The sequence below is a fragment of the Ictalurus furcatus genome, chromosome 3 (assembly GCF_023375685.1).
Source record: "Ictalurus furcatus strain D&B chromosome 3, Billie_1.0, whole genome shotgun sequence".
In the NCBI taxonomy this organism is placed as follows: Eukaryota; Metazoa; Chordata; class Actinopteri; order Siluriformes; family Ictaluridae; genus Ictalurus; species Ictalurus furcatus.
In genome coordinates, this window is record NC_071257.1 from 30,630,247 (window position 1) to 30,646,618 (window position 16,372).

At 37.4% G+C, this 16,372-nt stretch overlaps 1 protein-coding gene across 3 annotated transcripts; it reads left to right on the plus strand.

Annotated features, from left to right (window-relative positions):
• The first annotated feature begins 528 nt into the window (after positions 1-528).
• Positions 529-15,449, plus strand: LOC128606041 (probable E3 ubiquitin-protein ligase HERC3). 3 transcript variants are annotated; one of them, XM_053622011.1, is made up of 24 exons: positions 529-922; positions 3,544-3,670; positions 3,766-3,842; positions 5,371-5,595; positions 5,681-5,772; positions 6,647-6,777; positions 7,240-7,367; positions 7,478-7,551; positions 7,628-7,746; positions 8,857-8,916; positions 9,009-9,114; positions 9,224-9,416; positions 9,842-9,999; positions 10,163-10,237; positions 10,317-10,349; positions 11,455-11,496; positions 11,725-11,793; positions 12,140-12,280; positions 12,366-12,535; positions 12,627-12,690; positions 12,769-12,827; positions 13,270-13,453; positions 13,541-13,640; positions 13,981-15,449. In XM_053622011.1, exons 1-24 carry the CDS (start codon positions 607-609, stop codon positions 14,193-14,195), a joined length of 2,958 nt encoding a protein of 985 aa, XP_053477986.1. In that variant the 5' UTR covers positions 529-606; the 3' UTR covers positions 14,196-15,449. The 3 variants fall into 3 exon arrangements, with proteins under 3 accessions (XP_053477986.1, XP_053477985.1, XP_053477987.1); XM_053622010.1 differs by lacking the exon at positions 11,455-11,496 and adding an exon at positions 11,915-12,052; XM_053622012.1 differs by lacking the exons at positions 11,455-11,496; positions 11,725-11,793 and having other exon boundaries at positions 13,981-15,448.
• The last annotated feature ends 923 nt before the right edge of the window (positions 15,450-16,372 follow it).

Sequence of the window (16,372 nt, forward strand, 5' to 3'; positions counted from 1 at the left end):
GGATAGTAGGCGAATTGGAACACAGACCTACTCTGTTATTCCACTAGGGGGCATAATATAACACACCCATACCATTCTCCCCACCACCACCACAACTTTAATATTCAGGGCTATTTTGTGTACTGTAGCTTCAAGACATTATCCAAATAAATTCATTTCGGTTTCAGGTTGTAACACTACACAATATATATGTGCAGGTACCATGCAAAAAGTCTTAGGCACCCTATTTTTTTTTTATTATTATGCAAATTTTGTCTTAGATGTTTATTTTAGGACTTGAAAATGAAAAGTTAGGAAAAAATGTCAGTAAAGCAAGTAACATATTACATACTAGGCCTACACATCCTAATAGACCAGTTTTTAAAAAAAAAAAAAAAAGAAAAGAAAAGAAAGAAGAAAAAAAGGAAAATGCTGGCTCCAGAAGATTAAAATGCTCATAAAAATAAAAAAATAAAAAAAATACCAGCCAATGTTCTCCAAAAATTTACTTTACAGTGGTTACTTTATAAAGACACAGGGTTACATTCCAAATACTGACTTTGTTCAGTTTAGTGCTGCTTACTTCCTTATAGTAGATCTTTATATAGAAATGTTGGAGGAAAGCAGATGAGTTTCGGTTTCGTTTCAACTCTCGGCTTAAGTTTCATCTTCTCAGTTTGTTTAAATTCATGTTTACATGCTTTCTACATCAGCTGGTCTTCAGACACGGTTACAGAGAGGACATTTGTACATCCTGTGAGATTCGGAATGCTTTACTGGGGCAGCTTGAACTCGACAGGAGATGACTCTTCACATGAGAACATTAATGGATCTGATCAAATGTTCCGCGGGACGAGAATCACGGATGTGTCCATCAGAGAGGGGCTCGCGTCCTTCCTCAGGGACACGGACCAGAAGGTCATCGTAGTGACGTCACACAACCGTGAGTTCATGTTCTCTTTAATGCCATGAAAACATTATAGTCTCAAGGGCAGCCGAAAAAGGTAAAGCATAGACATATAGGCTATACCAAATGGAAATTGTAGGATTTTCAGAATTTATTCATTAAATATATGTATAACGAAATAATTCAACAATTAAATATTGCAATTAATGTAATATTGAATAGCAAACAGAATAATTAATTGTTAAACTTTTAATTTAACCAAATTAACTTCGGTATCATCTATTTATTGCCACATTTAACTACACATTAAATGATGGAATTATAATATATTATACTATTATACTATAGGGGCCCAAGTTAATCTCAGTTCCAGTTCGGGGGGGGGGGGGGGGGGGGGGGGGGGGCGAATACTTATGAATATGCATATGCAAAACTAATGCAAATTATTAAAATGTTTATGTATATGGGAGCGTGTGTGTATACACACACAGTGCCTAGCACAAGTACTCCCACTTGAACTTCTCTGAACTTCTTCACATTTTGTAGTTCTGGAACTGAAATGGACTTTACAGATGAATCGCAGGAAGTTGTGAACTATAAACAGATAAACCATCCATCCATTTTCCATACCGCTTATCCTAAACAGGGTCACGGTGGAGTCTATCCCAGGGAACTCAGAGCACAGAGCAAGTGACACCCTGGACGGGGTGCCAACCCACTATGTGCACAATCGCACACATGTGCACACGCTGTGGACAATTTGGAAATGCCAATCAGCCTACAGTGCATGTATTTGGACAGTGCTTGTATTTGAAGCACAGGGAGAACTTTCCAACTGGGGAGGATTCAAACCCCAACCCCAGAGGTGCGAGGCAAAACGTGTGAACACTAAGCCTCCCCAGATAATATATATGGACATTGAAGGCACTTTGGAATGTGGATTGGTAACAGTAACTCTGCTTTGAGTCAGGCTGTTCTTTAATAGCTCGCCCCAAGTGTACAGTATATATACAGTATACACTATATCTACATATACATATACACTATATCTATATACACTATATATACACTAACGGGCCGGGGCCACGTTTAACGAGGTTCGGCGTCAACTTCGTGGTATTGAGGGAGCTCGCTATGGAATACTTCACCCAGCTCGGCTTCGCATTACATATAACGGTGTCCAGAAGGACTTTATTTCAGCGGAGGAAGCAGGAGACTATGTTAAACTCTTGATATCGGGGTGAACTGCATCACCTATATAGTGGAGTTTTTTTCACTTTTATTCTTTCTTGCGCTCGGCCTTCCAGCTCTACAGAATTCGGATTCTTATTGAAGATATTGTCGGTGCATTACTTCGTCTAGATTTTGTGGACTTACTCCTCTTAAATTTAATTCTGTATTAATGTGCTTCTCAGTTTTGATGCTCTGACTGGGTTAGAGTTTATTTCATAATATTAGTGTTGTTTCCTCATCTTTACGTGCTACACTGTTATATTATTTGTTATAAGTCTTTAAAAGGTAAGGACATTATATTTGTTAAAGTGCGCAGACTATTTATCAGATTTGAAGTCAGTAGGGGACTTTTCTCTTACTGGAATTTATTTTTGTTTAGGTAATTTAGTTGGTTAGTTCGGCTTACTCTTTGAGTTGTTTTCACATTGTGGACAACTCTTGGTGGGAAACACTGCTGTCTCCCTTTGTTTTATGGAGACTTTGGGTGTGTTGTGGGGGGAGGGGGGGTCCCACTCTGGCTGGGACAGGCACGCCTTTAAGATTTATTTGTTGGAACGTCAGAGGTAATCCTGTCAACAGATCTAAGGTTTTTACATATTTGAAACGTCTTCCACTCGAACTTTAATTTGAAAGTAGGAGGGGTCGCTATTTTAATTGACAAAAGGTTACAGTTTTCGTCCACTAACGCTATCGCTGATGCGGACGGTAGATATATTATAGTTGCTGGTACTCTAATGCAAAGACAGGTATTGTATACGCTCCTAACTTAGATGATTTTATTTATTTATTTATTTATTTTTTTATTTTTTATTTTTTATATATATATATATATAAATGGCATCCCTTTATTGTATACTTTATGGAGTTACAGACACTTCCTACTTAAATTTTTGTGCCTGTTCTTGGGTTTTATAATATTTATATAACCAGCGACAGTTATTGAGTAGCCATGATGAGCCGGGGGGGCGGGGGGTGTGTTTTTTTTGTTTGTTTTTTTTTTCTTCTTCTCAATGAAATATTTGGGAAAGGGAAGGGAGGAGAGAAGAGAAAAGGTAAATGAATCACATGAATATGAATCACATGAAAATGAATCACATGTAAATGAATAAATAAATTAAAACGTAATACATATACACTATCTCTCTCTCTCTCTCTCTCTCTCTCTCTCTCTCTCTATATATATATATATATATATATATATATATATATATATTAATTTACAGAAACACTGTGTGTGTGTGTGTGTATATATATATATATATATATATATATATATATATATATATATATATATATATATATATACAGAGTATTTCTGTAAACTAGTAAGCCCTGTAAATTAGTGAGGACGTATTAAATCACCGTTGTAAAGACAGACAAATACAACACCAATAACAACAAAATTTCTGGGGTTTTTTTTTTAGGAATTACTTTAGATTTGAAGAAGGAGCGAACTGCGTTATTGAGCAGCGGAAAGGAGCATGTTGTGCTTGTGTCTGAGAAAGGGACGGTGCAGGAATGGAAACGTTCAGCTCGATGCAACATACCCAAGTGGGTTTGATTTCCAAGCACTGTGGTTCAGAGTGAAATCCTCATATATTAAATTCATCTTAATTTTTTGTTTGTTTGTTGTTTTTCATGAGCAGGACATGTGGCAGCTTAACTAACAGACAAATTGCACAAGTTGCATGTGGAAACTATCACTCAGTTGTCCTAACAAAAGGTAAGTATAGTTACACTCCTTGTTTTCTTAAACAAATAGCAGAGGAATTCATGGTGATTGAACCCAAATATGAACATGGACATTTAAGGCTTTTATGTCACTTTTATGCAGCCAGTGCTTTGTGTAACACTTCATTCTGGGCTGAAAATGGCTGTACTCACTAAGCTCTTCTCTATATAATGCATAAGAAGAAGTTTCATCAAGGTTGAGTTATAGCCATGACTCATTCCTGCTGTTATAGGAAAATAATCAACGGTCTTCCAATGTGAATCGGTCCAATGCAACAGCACATCCTGAAGGCTTTTTATTCCTCTTATACTACAGAATATTTTATTAATTAAGGGATGACGTCATTTTTTTCTCTATCCGTGTATAGCTACAATTTAATGTTGTGGAACATTGGGAAAAGTCACGAACGAGAAGTCAGGCAGGATGTAGTTGTGAGTAAAATTAAATTAAACTCACAAAGGATCAGAGTAGTCAACAACAGGCAATAGTCAGTCAATCATGCAAACTATTGCAACGCATAAGAAATAACAAAACCTTGCAATAAACCTGAGGAAATGGACTGCATAAATACAGTGAGCAGTGAGTGAGAATTTGAATCTGGTGTGTGTGTGTGTGTGTGTGTGTGATTGTGAAATGTGGGTGAAAGGTGGAGATAAAACCATGAAGTTAAACAAGATGTCAGAAGTGGAAAGTAAAAAAAAGATTTGTGAGTGTGAAACAAGTTAGTTCCTGTACTCACTTAGCTTGTCATGTTACAGAGAAACTAAAAAGAGCTGGAGACTGTGCTGTAGTCTTTACAAATCACTGACACTGGAGACTCCTTCCATAAACACTATATCAACAATTATATATGTTTCTTTCTTAAATAACAACAGTTTTTTTTTAATTATTTAGTATTAATAAAAGATTATGTGGAGCATCCACCATACAAATCCCTGTGAGTTAGCTGCTGTAATAGATATGATAACGTGGTAGAATATAAACCTTTGATTTGCTTTAAAGCTGGAACTACTGTCAGAGCTGCTGTTATAGAAAATGAATCAAAAGCTTCTGAGCGATCAGATTCGAGAATTCAACAGCACTGTGGTATCATATGCAATAACACATTGTGTCTTCTCTATTAAATTCTTTCGCAAGAAAATGTTTTCGTATCATCTATTGATATCGACTAAAGGCCATACTTTTAGGAAATACTTTAAGGCCATATCTTACATATACTAATATACATATACTATACCTGACGCAAACAAACTGTGGTCCCTCAGTGGAGGGAAGTGGTAGCTCAGTGGTTAAGAAGTTGGATTATTGCTTGGAAGGTTGTGGTTTCAAATCCCAACACTGCTGAGCTGGCACTGTTGGGCCCTTGAGCATGGCCCTCAACTGCTCAGTTGTATAAATGAGACGACTGTAAGTTGCTCTGGATAAGGGTGTCTGCCAAATGCTGTAATGTAAAGTAAAATTTGTTCATATGTTTATGGCGACACAAATTTTGCAACGTTCCTCTGCTTCATCCTCTCAGATGGTCAGTTGTTCACGTGGGGTCAGAACTCGAGTGGTCAGCTTGGTTTGGGGAAAGGTGAGCCGAGCCGAGCCGATTCTCCTCAGCCCCTCAAGTCTCTGTGTGGGATCCCACTGGCACAGATCAGCGCCGGAGGAGACCACAGCTTCGCCCTGTCTCTCTCCGGAGCCGTGTTCGGCTGGGGTAGGAACAGCGCCGGGCAGCTGGGCCTGGGAGACACTGATGGTACTGACTTTACTATAAACGTGTGCTATAAACTCAGCTTTGTCTGACTCAACACAGTAATTGTGTTCTTAATATGTTCTCACAGATAGACATGTCCCTGTTTGTGTGAAGAGCTTGAATTTGAAGAAGACCGTGTTCATTTCATGCGGAGAGGACCACACTGCTGTTCTAACCAAGGTTAACACTTCATCAGCTTGTCATGTTACTAAGAAACTAGAAACGGTTAACTCTTCTGTCCTGAAGACTGTCCTGTTAGAAAACGTACAGTAACAGGTTTACCTGATTGTTACAATGCACTGATATTAGAGTCTACGTTCATAAACCTGTAATATGGAGCGTTTGCACTGAAAAGAACATCTCATTGAATATACTTCATCCAAATGCGTTCATCGGTCCCACAGAATTGAATTGAGTTACATTAATTAACACGATTTGTTTTCGTACATCTAACATGATTTGATCGTGTATTTTCATGACGCTGAATAAACTCTAACCCTGCACTCTCACCAAAGCTCAGTGGGGGGCAGTGGTGGCTTGGCAGTTAAGGCTCTGGGTTATTGATCAGAAGGTCATGGGTTCAAGCCCCAGCATTGCCAAGCTGCCACTGTTGGGCCCTTGAGCAAGGCCCTTAACCCTCTCTGCTCCAGGAGCGCTGTATCATGGCTGACCCTGTGCTCTGACATGCTGGGGTATGCGAAGAAAAGAATTTCACTGTGCTGAAATGTATATGTGACCAATAAAGTCTCATTATCATTATTAATCTCCCACACACAGTGGTGGGAATCAAACCCCCAACCCTGGTGGTGTGAGGCGAACGTGCTTACCACTAAGCCACCGTGCGGCCGAGTGGGAACATAAATATGAGTCGAGAAACAAAATAACAGTAAACCTGTGCCTTTGGTGCCTTTGGTGACGGGGCTCAATGGTGTCCTTGGCTCCCTCTGCTGGTGAATGATGTGACACAACTTACTTAATGTACTAGACTAAACTTGACTACCAGTTAATGCAATTGAAACTATAAGTGGTTAAAATAATTTATCTGCATTTTTAGGGTGGACTGATGTTGACATTTGGCTCAGGTCATTATGGGCAGCTTGGACATAACTCACTCAGAGATGAACATCATCCCCATTTAGTTGCTGAACTCTGGGGGTCCAAAGTGTCCCAAATAGTCTGTGGACGGTAAGTAACTACCTCTAATATGCAAAATCATAAGATGCAAGGTACTGAATTGCACATTTCACAATATAAACACTCATCACAGGGATGCATGTGAAAGTGCATGTAGCTTAACTTTAAAATGCATTTAAAATAAAATTAAGCATCATATGTAATGTATATATCTTACTCCAGGCAACCCCAGTTTCCTCCTCCAGTCCAAAGACGTGCATTTTAGGCTGATTGGTATTTCCAAATTGTCCATAGTGGCATGGAAAATGGATCTAATAAAACACTTGAGGGTTATTAAACATGTTATTAAGTTAAGCTGTTATTAAAAATAAATTGGCATGGGGTGGTAAGGCCCTGACACAAATCACGGCATCTGATTGTTGATTATTTTCCTGTAACGGCACAGCCCATCTCCTTATCATAGTTACATCTGACAGCAGTAATTAATTTGAAGCTTGTTCTCTTGAATTCCAGGCATCACACTCTGGCATTGGTTGAATCTTCAAACAAAATCTACTCATTTGGATGTGGAGAGCAAGGTCAGCTGGGAATTGGCCAGAGGGCCAATCAGTGTGTGCCACTTCCTGTCCAGTTGCCACCAGGTCAGTACACTATTAGCACACTTTGGAAAACAGATGACTGTATTTAATTTAGTTAGCGACAACTGGTCATTGAAGATATATAATTGTATTTTTGTTGGTTTTTTTAACAGAATATAGCCCTGAACAGATGATTAAGAAAATTACTGCTGGAGGAAATCTTTCTGTCGTCTTTATCTCTACAATGGTGAGCAATATAAATCTGGTTTAAAAATGACACTTACACTTTCATTGTCAACGTAATATATTTTTTTTCTTCAAAGGATGATGTTCAAGCAAGTTCAAATCTGAGTTCATGCAATGGTACAGCAGTGTTGGACGATGAAATTATTGATCGTTGGATTTCAGACTGTGACTCAAAAGTATGGAGAAGAAACCAAAGGTATGAAGGAAAGCATCATTACACTTGAGTAGAACTTTTCCAAATAGTTCCTCGAAAACCAGATTTTAAAATGGAATGCTAAATTGAATGTTGAACAGAATGCCAATACTTGTGCGGCAGATCCGATCGGTAAGAAGGTGACGATTAATTTTCTTTAACAGCAGCTGTGACAGTAGTTCAGGCTACAAAGCAAATCTATCTTAACAGCGGCTTGAATAGTCGTCACCCAATATATAATACTTTTCATGATTTCATACACTCATTTCATTACGTTCTCAGTTGTGGGTCTTAGTTTTAATTCATTTTGTCTTGTCTATTAGATACAACATACTAGTCATTTTGTGCACAGCATGCAAGAATAATAAAAATAATCCCACAAACAAAGTGGGAAATGTGGCAAAAATATCACGACAATCTTGAAGATATCCGCTTACTGTGACATAATTAATAATGATATAATATCGTCATAGTACCAAACCTTAATGCAAAAAAAGAAGCTTTAAAATTGCGGATTATATCATATTTATGGGCAATACACAAGAATACATCTCTCTCTCTCTCCCTCTCTCTCTCTCTCTCTCTCTCCCTCTCTCTCCCTCTCTCTCTCTCTCTTTCTCTCTCCCTCTCTCTTTCTCTGTCTCTCCCTCTGTCTCCCCCCCCCCCTCTCTCTCTCTCTCTCTCGTAAATCCTGGGGTCCTAGTTTTCTGGATGTTTGTGTTAGGCAACAGTACCTACAGCTTTGTGATGCATTTTGTCAACCAAAAACTAATTACAAACTGCACAGTAGCCCTAATGAATGCACATATTGGGGCATTTCTACCTAAATATGCAAAATAAAGGGAATTGTTTATGCAAATAGATTCATTTTGCTTTCCTCCACTCTGCCAATATTACTCTGAAATCCTTGATAAAGCCTGTGGAAGAAGGGCCACAACTTCTTGTCACAATGTTTCCGACCCCACCTCTGGAAGCTGGTTGATGCGCAGCACCACAGATATATACACAACAAACGATTAGCACCTCGCCTACCCATAAACCCTGTCTCTGCATCAGGACTCAGACATACAAACATACCCAGTCACTCATCTTATTGTCTCTGTTGCATTGTAGGGAAATCAAGAAAATGTTCTCATCAGCATCATGCATCAACGGTAGTTTCATTGAGAAAAGGTACAAATATACAATAATTCATTCATATTCACATTAGCCCATATTCATCAGTATACTAATAACAGAAATCTGTGATTTTTTTTTATCATTAGCAGTGACAAGCATTATAAAACATCAGTAGTGACTTCTGGGCTGGATTTATCATTGGCTCGTCTTGCTTTTAAGAAGCTGGCCAAAAAGGACAAAGTTTTATCAGTGGTATGGCTCTGCTGATGAAACGTTAAAGATACTATAAGGAATGTATTTTTAGATTTATTGCACTTGTATGTATTTGCCTTAAGTCTCATAAAATTTGATTTCTTCACAGGTAGAGGGAACTGTAGAGAGAGATCTTCTGCCCTCTCTGGGCCCAACTGCTGCTGGTGTGGAGGCTCTGAGGGTTTACCTCATCCTGCCTGAACTCCTCCGAGTGCTGAACAAAAAAGGACGTGCCACACAGCTCACTATCTCTCTGGCGTCTGCCATCTTAAAACTCCAGCCCGAGTCACTGGATGTCTTGAGTATGTACACTTTATGAATCCTTAGCACTTATTTGCATTCATCAATTGATTTATTCAGTCATTCCCAACATTAAATGTACACAGTAAAATCCCTAGTGGTGAATTAACACCCAGAGTGTTCATTTGTGTCCAATGGACTTATATAAACACTGTAGGGTGTACATTCAGCACTCTGGGTGTTAAATCAACACTGGGGATTTTGCTGTGTAACTATAAATGGATAAAATTGTTGGAGAAACAAATTTTCAGTGGTAACAGTAACTCCCAGTGCTTTGCATTGGACCCACCCTGCTGTTCATTATTTTTCCTATAACAGCACACCCCCAAGGGTTTTATTCCTTATTTAAACTCTACAACATCAGTACAGTGTAAATATTTAGTTTATATTGTACCATTGGTGCTCATTATGTGCGAAATTCCTTCAGCCAGCCTGTGGACCAAACTAACCTACTACTACTTCAGGACTCTGGTGAAGATGTTTCACTCAGTGTGTGCTCACTTCATGTCGCTGATGATGACTGCAAAATGTGACCACTGGACTGAAGTAACGCCTGTGCTGAAGGTTCTGCAGAAGCTTTACAATGTAAGAAGTGAAGTGTTCTCTTATTGCCTTTTAGACATGAATTCATTTTGGAGGTGTTTAATGACTGAATATGGCATTATAATAACAATATAATAATGAGTATAAGCATTTAATATTACTAGCATTTTTTTGTCTTATCAACAAAATGTCAAATTGTATGCAGATTAATAGACAGAGAGTTGTGCGGTTGACTGAGGGTTACTTCCTTATCAAGAAGCTCTGTGACTTTTTTGACATGGTAAGTGTTGAAGTTATTCCAACATCTCATGTTGGTATTTTGAAATTCTTTGAGTTCTTATTCTTGATTTTTTTGGTAGGCGAGGAATCTGAATCTGCTTGAAAACTTCTGGGTAAGATGATCATGAAAATGAAGTTTCTAAAAGCTTTTTAAAAACTGTAGGCTTTTAGAGAATTTCTTATGCTGTGGGTGATTTAAGAAATATTCGCCACCGCAGATAATCACAGCCGTGCTGATATTCAGTATAACTTGCACTCTTGCTTGTGTGATATTGCTTTAAAACAACATTTCTACAATATAATCAAGATATTAATATAATCAAGATATTAATACCATGTTTTAGACACAAATGGGGAAATGTTCTGTTTGTTTTCGCTCCACTAGTGGAAATAGATCCCTCAGAAGGCACATTTACTTTATAGCATGTCAGCTAGTTCACTATACATTCCTGTTAAAGGTGCTTCTGTTAAAATTGGCATCCCTTCTTTATTTTCATTTTCAACTGACAAGCTTTCATAAGATATATTCCGGAAAAGTATCATTTTCCATTTTACATGGTGAACACAGATGAGTGAAGTAATACACATAGTGAAACATCCATCTGCGGTTATAGGAAATATATGCGATCTTGAAACGCCACCCGACCAATAAAATTAGTGGACCGGAACTAACTGTTGTATAATGGGGAATTACTGTAAGAGGTGGTTAGGGACAGGACGCAGAATGTGTTCACACAGAATGTTATCAGGGCATTTCCTGGAAACCTAACCACAGGCAGACAGGGTTAACACTGGATAATCCATGATGATAAATGGAGCAAAAAGACAGGAGACTAACTCAGGAAACAAAGAATTAAATGTCTCAGAATTAATATCACAACACTCAATACAGCTTCACAATACAACACAGAGAATATGAATACACAGCTAATTAAGAAGAAACAAGGAACAGGTGAACACAATCAGGGATACAAACCAAGTGAAACCACCAGGAAGACAGGACCAAAATAAAAACACAAGCATGTGGTGCTCAACACGATGGAAAGCACGGAGCATGTAAAGCCATGATAATTAGGATATAGAATATGTGTTATGTTTCAAGACAACTTCCTATGTCCAAATGTTTGTAAAGTTAGGATTTGAAATCACAAACTCTGGTTACTAGCACAGGAGCAGCTCTACCACTGCCTCTACTCACTGTCCTGTTACTCTCTACAGTTCTATGACAATAGGCAACAAGAAATTATGTGCAACTTTTTGGTATGTAGTAATGATTGTTATGGCATTTGTAACTATATGTATAACTGTAACTATATTGCCTATATTGTAACTATATATATATATATATATATATATATATATATATATATATATATATATATATATATATATATATATATGTATGTATGTATGTATGTGTGTGTGTGTGTGTGTGTGTGTGTGTGTGTGTGTGTGTGTTTAAAATTATTATTATTATTATTTTTTTAGGCAAGTATGGAACGGCTTACATGTTATCCATTTATCCTTGACATCAAGAGTAAATGCTTCATGTTCCAAGTAAGCAGACTCAATCTCAGACATAAAAGACCGACTCGGACATCAACATTTTATTAAAATCTATTCAACCTGTCCTCGGTGTAACTAGATTGTGTGATTTTTTTTTTTTTTTTGTATGAAGTTTTTAAAGGAACAACACATGGACCCTTTGCTTTTTTTTAACTTTGGAAACAGTCTGTGTGTGAACAGAGAAACAGTGTTGGCTGACACACTTGTGTACCTGAAAAAAAGCAGACATAATTTTTCTCTCCCTTTAAAGGTTTGTTTAAGATGATGTGATTATTTTATTATGGTACTGAAAAATGTTTAATTACTTCCTTAAATTCCATTTTTCTCTTGATGACAGGTGCAGTTTTCTCTAGAGGCTGGATTCGATGATGGAGGTCTGGGTGTTGAATTCTTCACCCTGCTCGGACAGGAAATAAGAAAAGACTCCAGTGCTATTCAAGCATCCGAGGACTCGGGACTCTTCTGGTTCTCTACTGATGTAAGTGGAAGTGGATTTTCAATTATGCTTAAAGAGAAAGTCAGTACAAGACTGTAAACGCTATCTGATTTCTAATTCATTGTAGGATTCTGGTTCCAGTCAGGAGGAATTGTACTTCATTGGTGTCATCTGTGGATTGACCTTTTATAATCAGTGTTTTATGAACATCGGCTTCCCAGTGGCACTGTTCAAGAAGCTGCTGAACCTCAGTCCAACTTTCAGTGACCTGGAGGAGCTGTCACCAGTGGAGGCCAGGTTGAGAATCATTTCTTTTAACAAATAACACACTCCATGTAGATTCAAAATAGACTTTCAAAACCACGTTTCTTGTTCTCTCCCAACATAGAAGTCTAAAAAATGTACTGATGGAAGACGAGGACGTTGTGGAGGAGCTCTGTCTGGATTTCACAGTAAGATTAATTACATGAGGTTTACTTGATATTTGAAAGGTAAATGGTGTCTGTATGAGTTTTGTTTTCTCTTGAAAGGTGAAAGGAAAAGAGCTCATTCCAAATGGAGCAGAAATCCCAGTCACAAAAGCTAATAGGTATCAAGTGCCTCTCTTTTTTTTTTTCCTCAGGGTTCTCTGGTTTTCTCCCACCTCCCAAACACTTTGACTAAATACAAAATAGCACATTTGTATTCACAAATAAGTATCTATTTGTACAAATCGCTGCACATTCATTTAATTCTGAATTTAATTTAAATGAAAGGCATTTGTTTGTGTATAACAACATTTATCAAGTTCGTGGATAATTGTGCACGCATTTGTTAATAATTTTGAGCCTAATTTCATCCCATAGATTTGAACCCTTAAAATAATCTGTTTCCTGCATTTATTTTGATCTTTGTTTTTTTTTCTTATGCTTTAACTTGAGCCTGAAACAACTTACAAGTAAACCCACATCCACCCATGAACGTGTATATCTGTTTGTGTGCTTGTTTATATGAATTTATATCAGAGCTTAATGCATTCCCGTCTTCTACAGGCAGAAATACGTGGACTTGTACGTCGACTTTGTTTTTAACAAGTCTGTAAAGGAACAGTTTAAGAAGTTTGAGAAAGGTTTTTCACGTGGAAACCCCATTCCTTTCTGGAAGATGTTCAAGCCTGAAGAGCTCAGAGACTTACTCTACGGCACGTCTAAATACGAGTGGGCGGAGCTCCAAAAGGTACAAACTGTTCAGATAGTTTATTCCTCACAGTTTTTGCATACTACAACAGAAATGATATATATTTGTTTATTTGATTTTCATCAGGGAGTCACATATGAACACTGTGGACCCTCAGATGAACTCATCCAGAACTTCTGGTCTGTTTTCTTCGAGCTGAATGAAGAGGACCAGAAGAAGTTTCTGAGTAAGTTCAATACTGGGACACTGATCCACACTGCTGTCATGGAAGAAAAAAAAAAATCCCCTTCAGCATCTCATTATCATAAGAAAAGTCTCCAATTACTACAAGAAAACATTTTGATATTATGAGACAAGCATTGGTAATAAAGCATAAAACTGAAGGAATATATATATATATATATATATATATATATATATATATATATATATATATATATACACATATGTATATATATCTAGGGTTTAGAGAATTTTAGGTTTTTGTTATAGGGTCATATTCATGAAATAATATATTATTTAACACCTGCTGATATTTTTTTTAAGTCGTTTAAAATTTTCTCCAGCTTTCGTCTATGGGACAGATCGCCTGCCTGTAGGAGGACTCTCCAAACTGCAGCTGAGAATTGTGAGACACAACTATACCGATGCAGACGAGCGTTTCCCTTCGGCCCAGACCTGCTACGGCATTTTACGTCTTCCAAACTACAGCAGCATCCACATACTTCGAGACAAACTCATTCATGCCATCACTTATTGTGAAGTTTTTGGACAAGTCTAAAAGTGTGGTTTGTTGGGTTTTAAGAAGACAAATTATCATGTTATGTCTTTATATATTATGATTAAAACAGTCTATAAACTTGGGTGGGTGATTAGCAGACTTATTGGCAAAGATGATAGGGCATTAGTACTGTATGTGTTACAGTTCACTCGTGTTTCCTTACTTCATGGGCCAAGTTTGTTTACATCCTGTTTCTTGTAGTTAGTCTCACTGTGTTGTGTGTATAGTGACCTTTGCCTCATGTGATACACTTTATCAATAATTCCTTCTTTTTTATTTATTAATATTTACAGAATAGTACAATAGAACTCTCTCTCTCTCTCTCTCTCTCTCTCTCTCTAACAATTTTATGACAATTGTAATATTTTAAGTTTAAACATATTTGGACAGTGTATAGTTTTATTGCTAAATAATATATGCAAAAGAATATATGCAATATTTCAAAACACTACATTTGCAACATTTGTCCTTTTTTAGGCTATTCACAAAGGTACAGTATCTCACAAAAGTGAGTACACCCCTCACATTTTTGTAAATATTTGATTATATGTTTTCATGTGACAACACTGAAGAAATGACACTTTGCTACAATGTAGTGAGTAAAAGTAGTGAGTGTACAGCTTGTGTAACAGTGTAAATTTGCTGTCCCCTCAAAATAACTCAACACACAACCATTAATGTCTAAGCCGCTGGCAACAAAAGTGAGTACACCCCTAAGTGAAAATGTCCAAATTGGGCCCAAATTAAGAGATTGTCCAAATTAAGGAGACAAATTATCATGTTATGTCTTCATATATTATGATTAAAAAGTAAACGTGGGCGTGGGCATGTGCGTACTGTGTGTTAAAGTACCGGCGTTTACTTACTTTACGGTTCAAGTTTGTTTACAACCTGCTTCTTGTAGCCAGTCTCACTGTGTTGTGTATTTTGTGAATTATATGGGCTTGTACTGCAGTTTTAAGCCTTGTTTCCACGGTTTTCATGACTTTTTTTTGTTGCTTAGTTTCTACTTCTGGGTCCTGGTTGTGTAGTTCTTCAAGGTATTTATAGCTTTGCTTTTGATGATACATGTTCTAGATCCATGAATCTCAGGAGAAGCTTAAATAAAGAGATGACTACATCCAACATTCTCGGCCTCATGTGTTACAATTAGTCAATAATTCCAGATTTTTTAATTATTAATATTCACAGAAGGCTACAAATCTTCAATACCTCTACTGTAGCCTACTGTGTATAAATCTCTATATTTGATGCTGTATGTCTTTGTATATATAGCCATTTACTTTATATTTGTATATTTGTATTATGAAGTATTTACTGTATATTCATCACCTATTGAATATACTGTATTAGGTGACCAATTATAGGATACAAGGGGGAAAAAAGTCTTATATCTCCAAAATAATGAGCTGTACATCCAAACAAGGAGCCATGCAGCCTCAAATTATTATCTTGTCAAATAGATTAAGTAAAAATCACAGTAGAGAACCACAACTAAAAGGTACCTTTTTGTCATTTTTGGAATAGTTGCATAACATAGGATTAGAAATAAATAAATTTTGGTGTTAATCGCTAAAATTATATGAAGACAGTACATAAAATCAAAATCTCTGCATGTAATTTTATGCACTATATGGTCAAAAGTATGTGGACACCTGACCATCACACCCATATGTGGTTCTTCCCTAAACGGTTGCCACAAAGTTGGAAGCACACACCTGTATAAAATGTCTTCGTATGCTGTAGCATTACAATATCCCTTCACTGGAACTAAGAGGCCTGTACCTGTTCCAGCATGACAACGCCCCCTGTGCACAAACCTAGGTTCATAAAGACATGGTTTGCCGACGTTGGAGAAGAAGAACTCGGGATGAACTAGAACACAGACTGAACCCCAGGCCTCCTCACCCAACATCAGTGCCTGACCTTACTAAGGCTCTTGTGGCTGGATGAGCAAAAATTCCTACAGCCACATGCTCTAACATCTAAACAATCTGGAAAGCCAGTTTGGGGAAAGCCCAAATATGGGTGTCCACAAACCTTTGGCCAAATAGTGTACACCGTCATGATTTGAACAAACGTCCAGCACATTTTCTTAGCGTATTCCGTCTTATCGTAAATATGCGAAACATATCAGTCATGACAATTTTCTAAACCTATAATTTACATCAATTTTT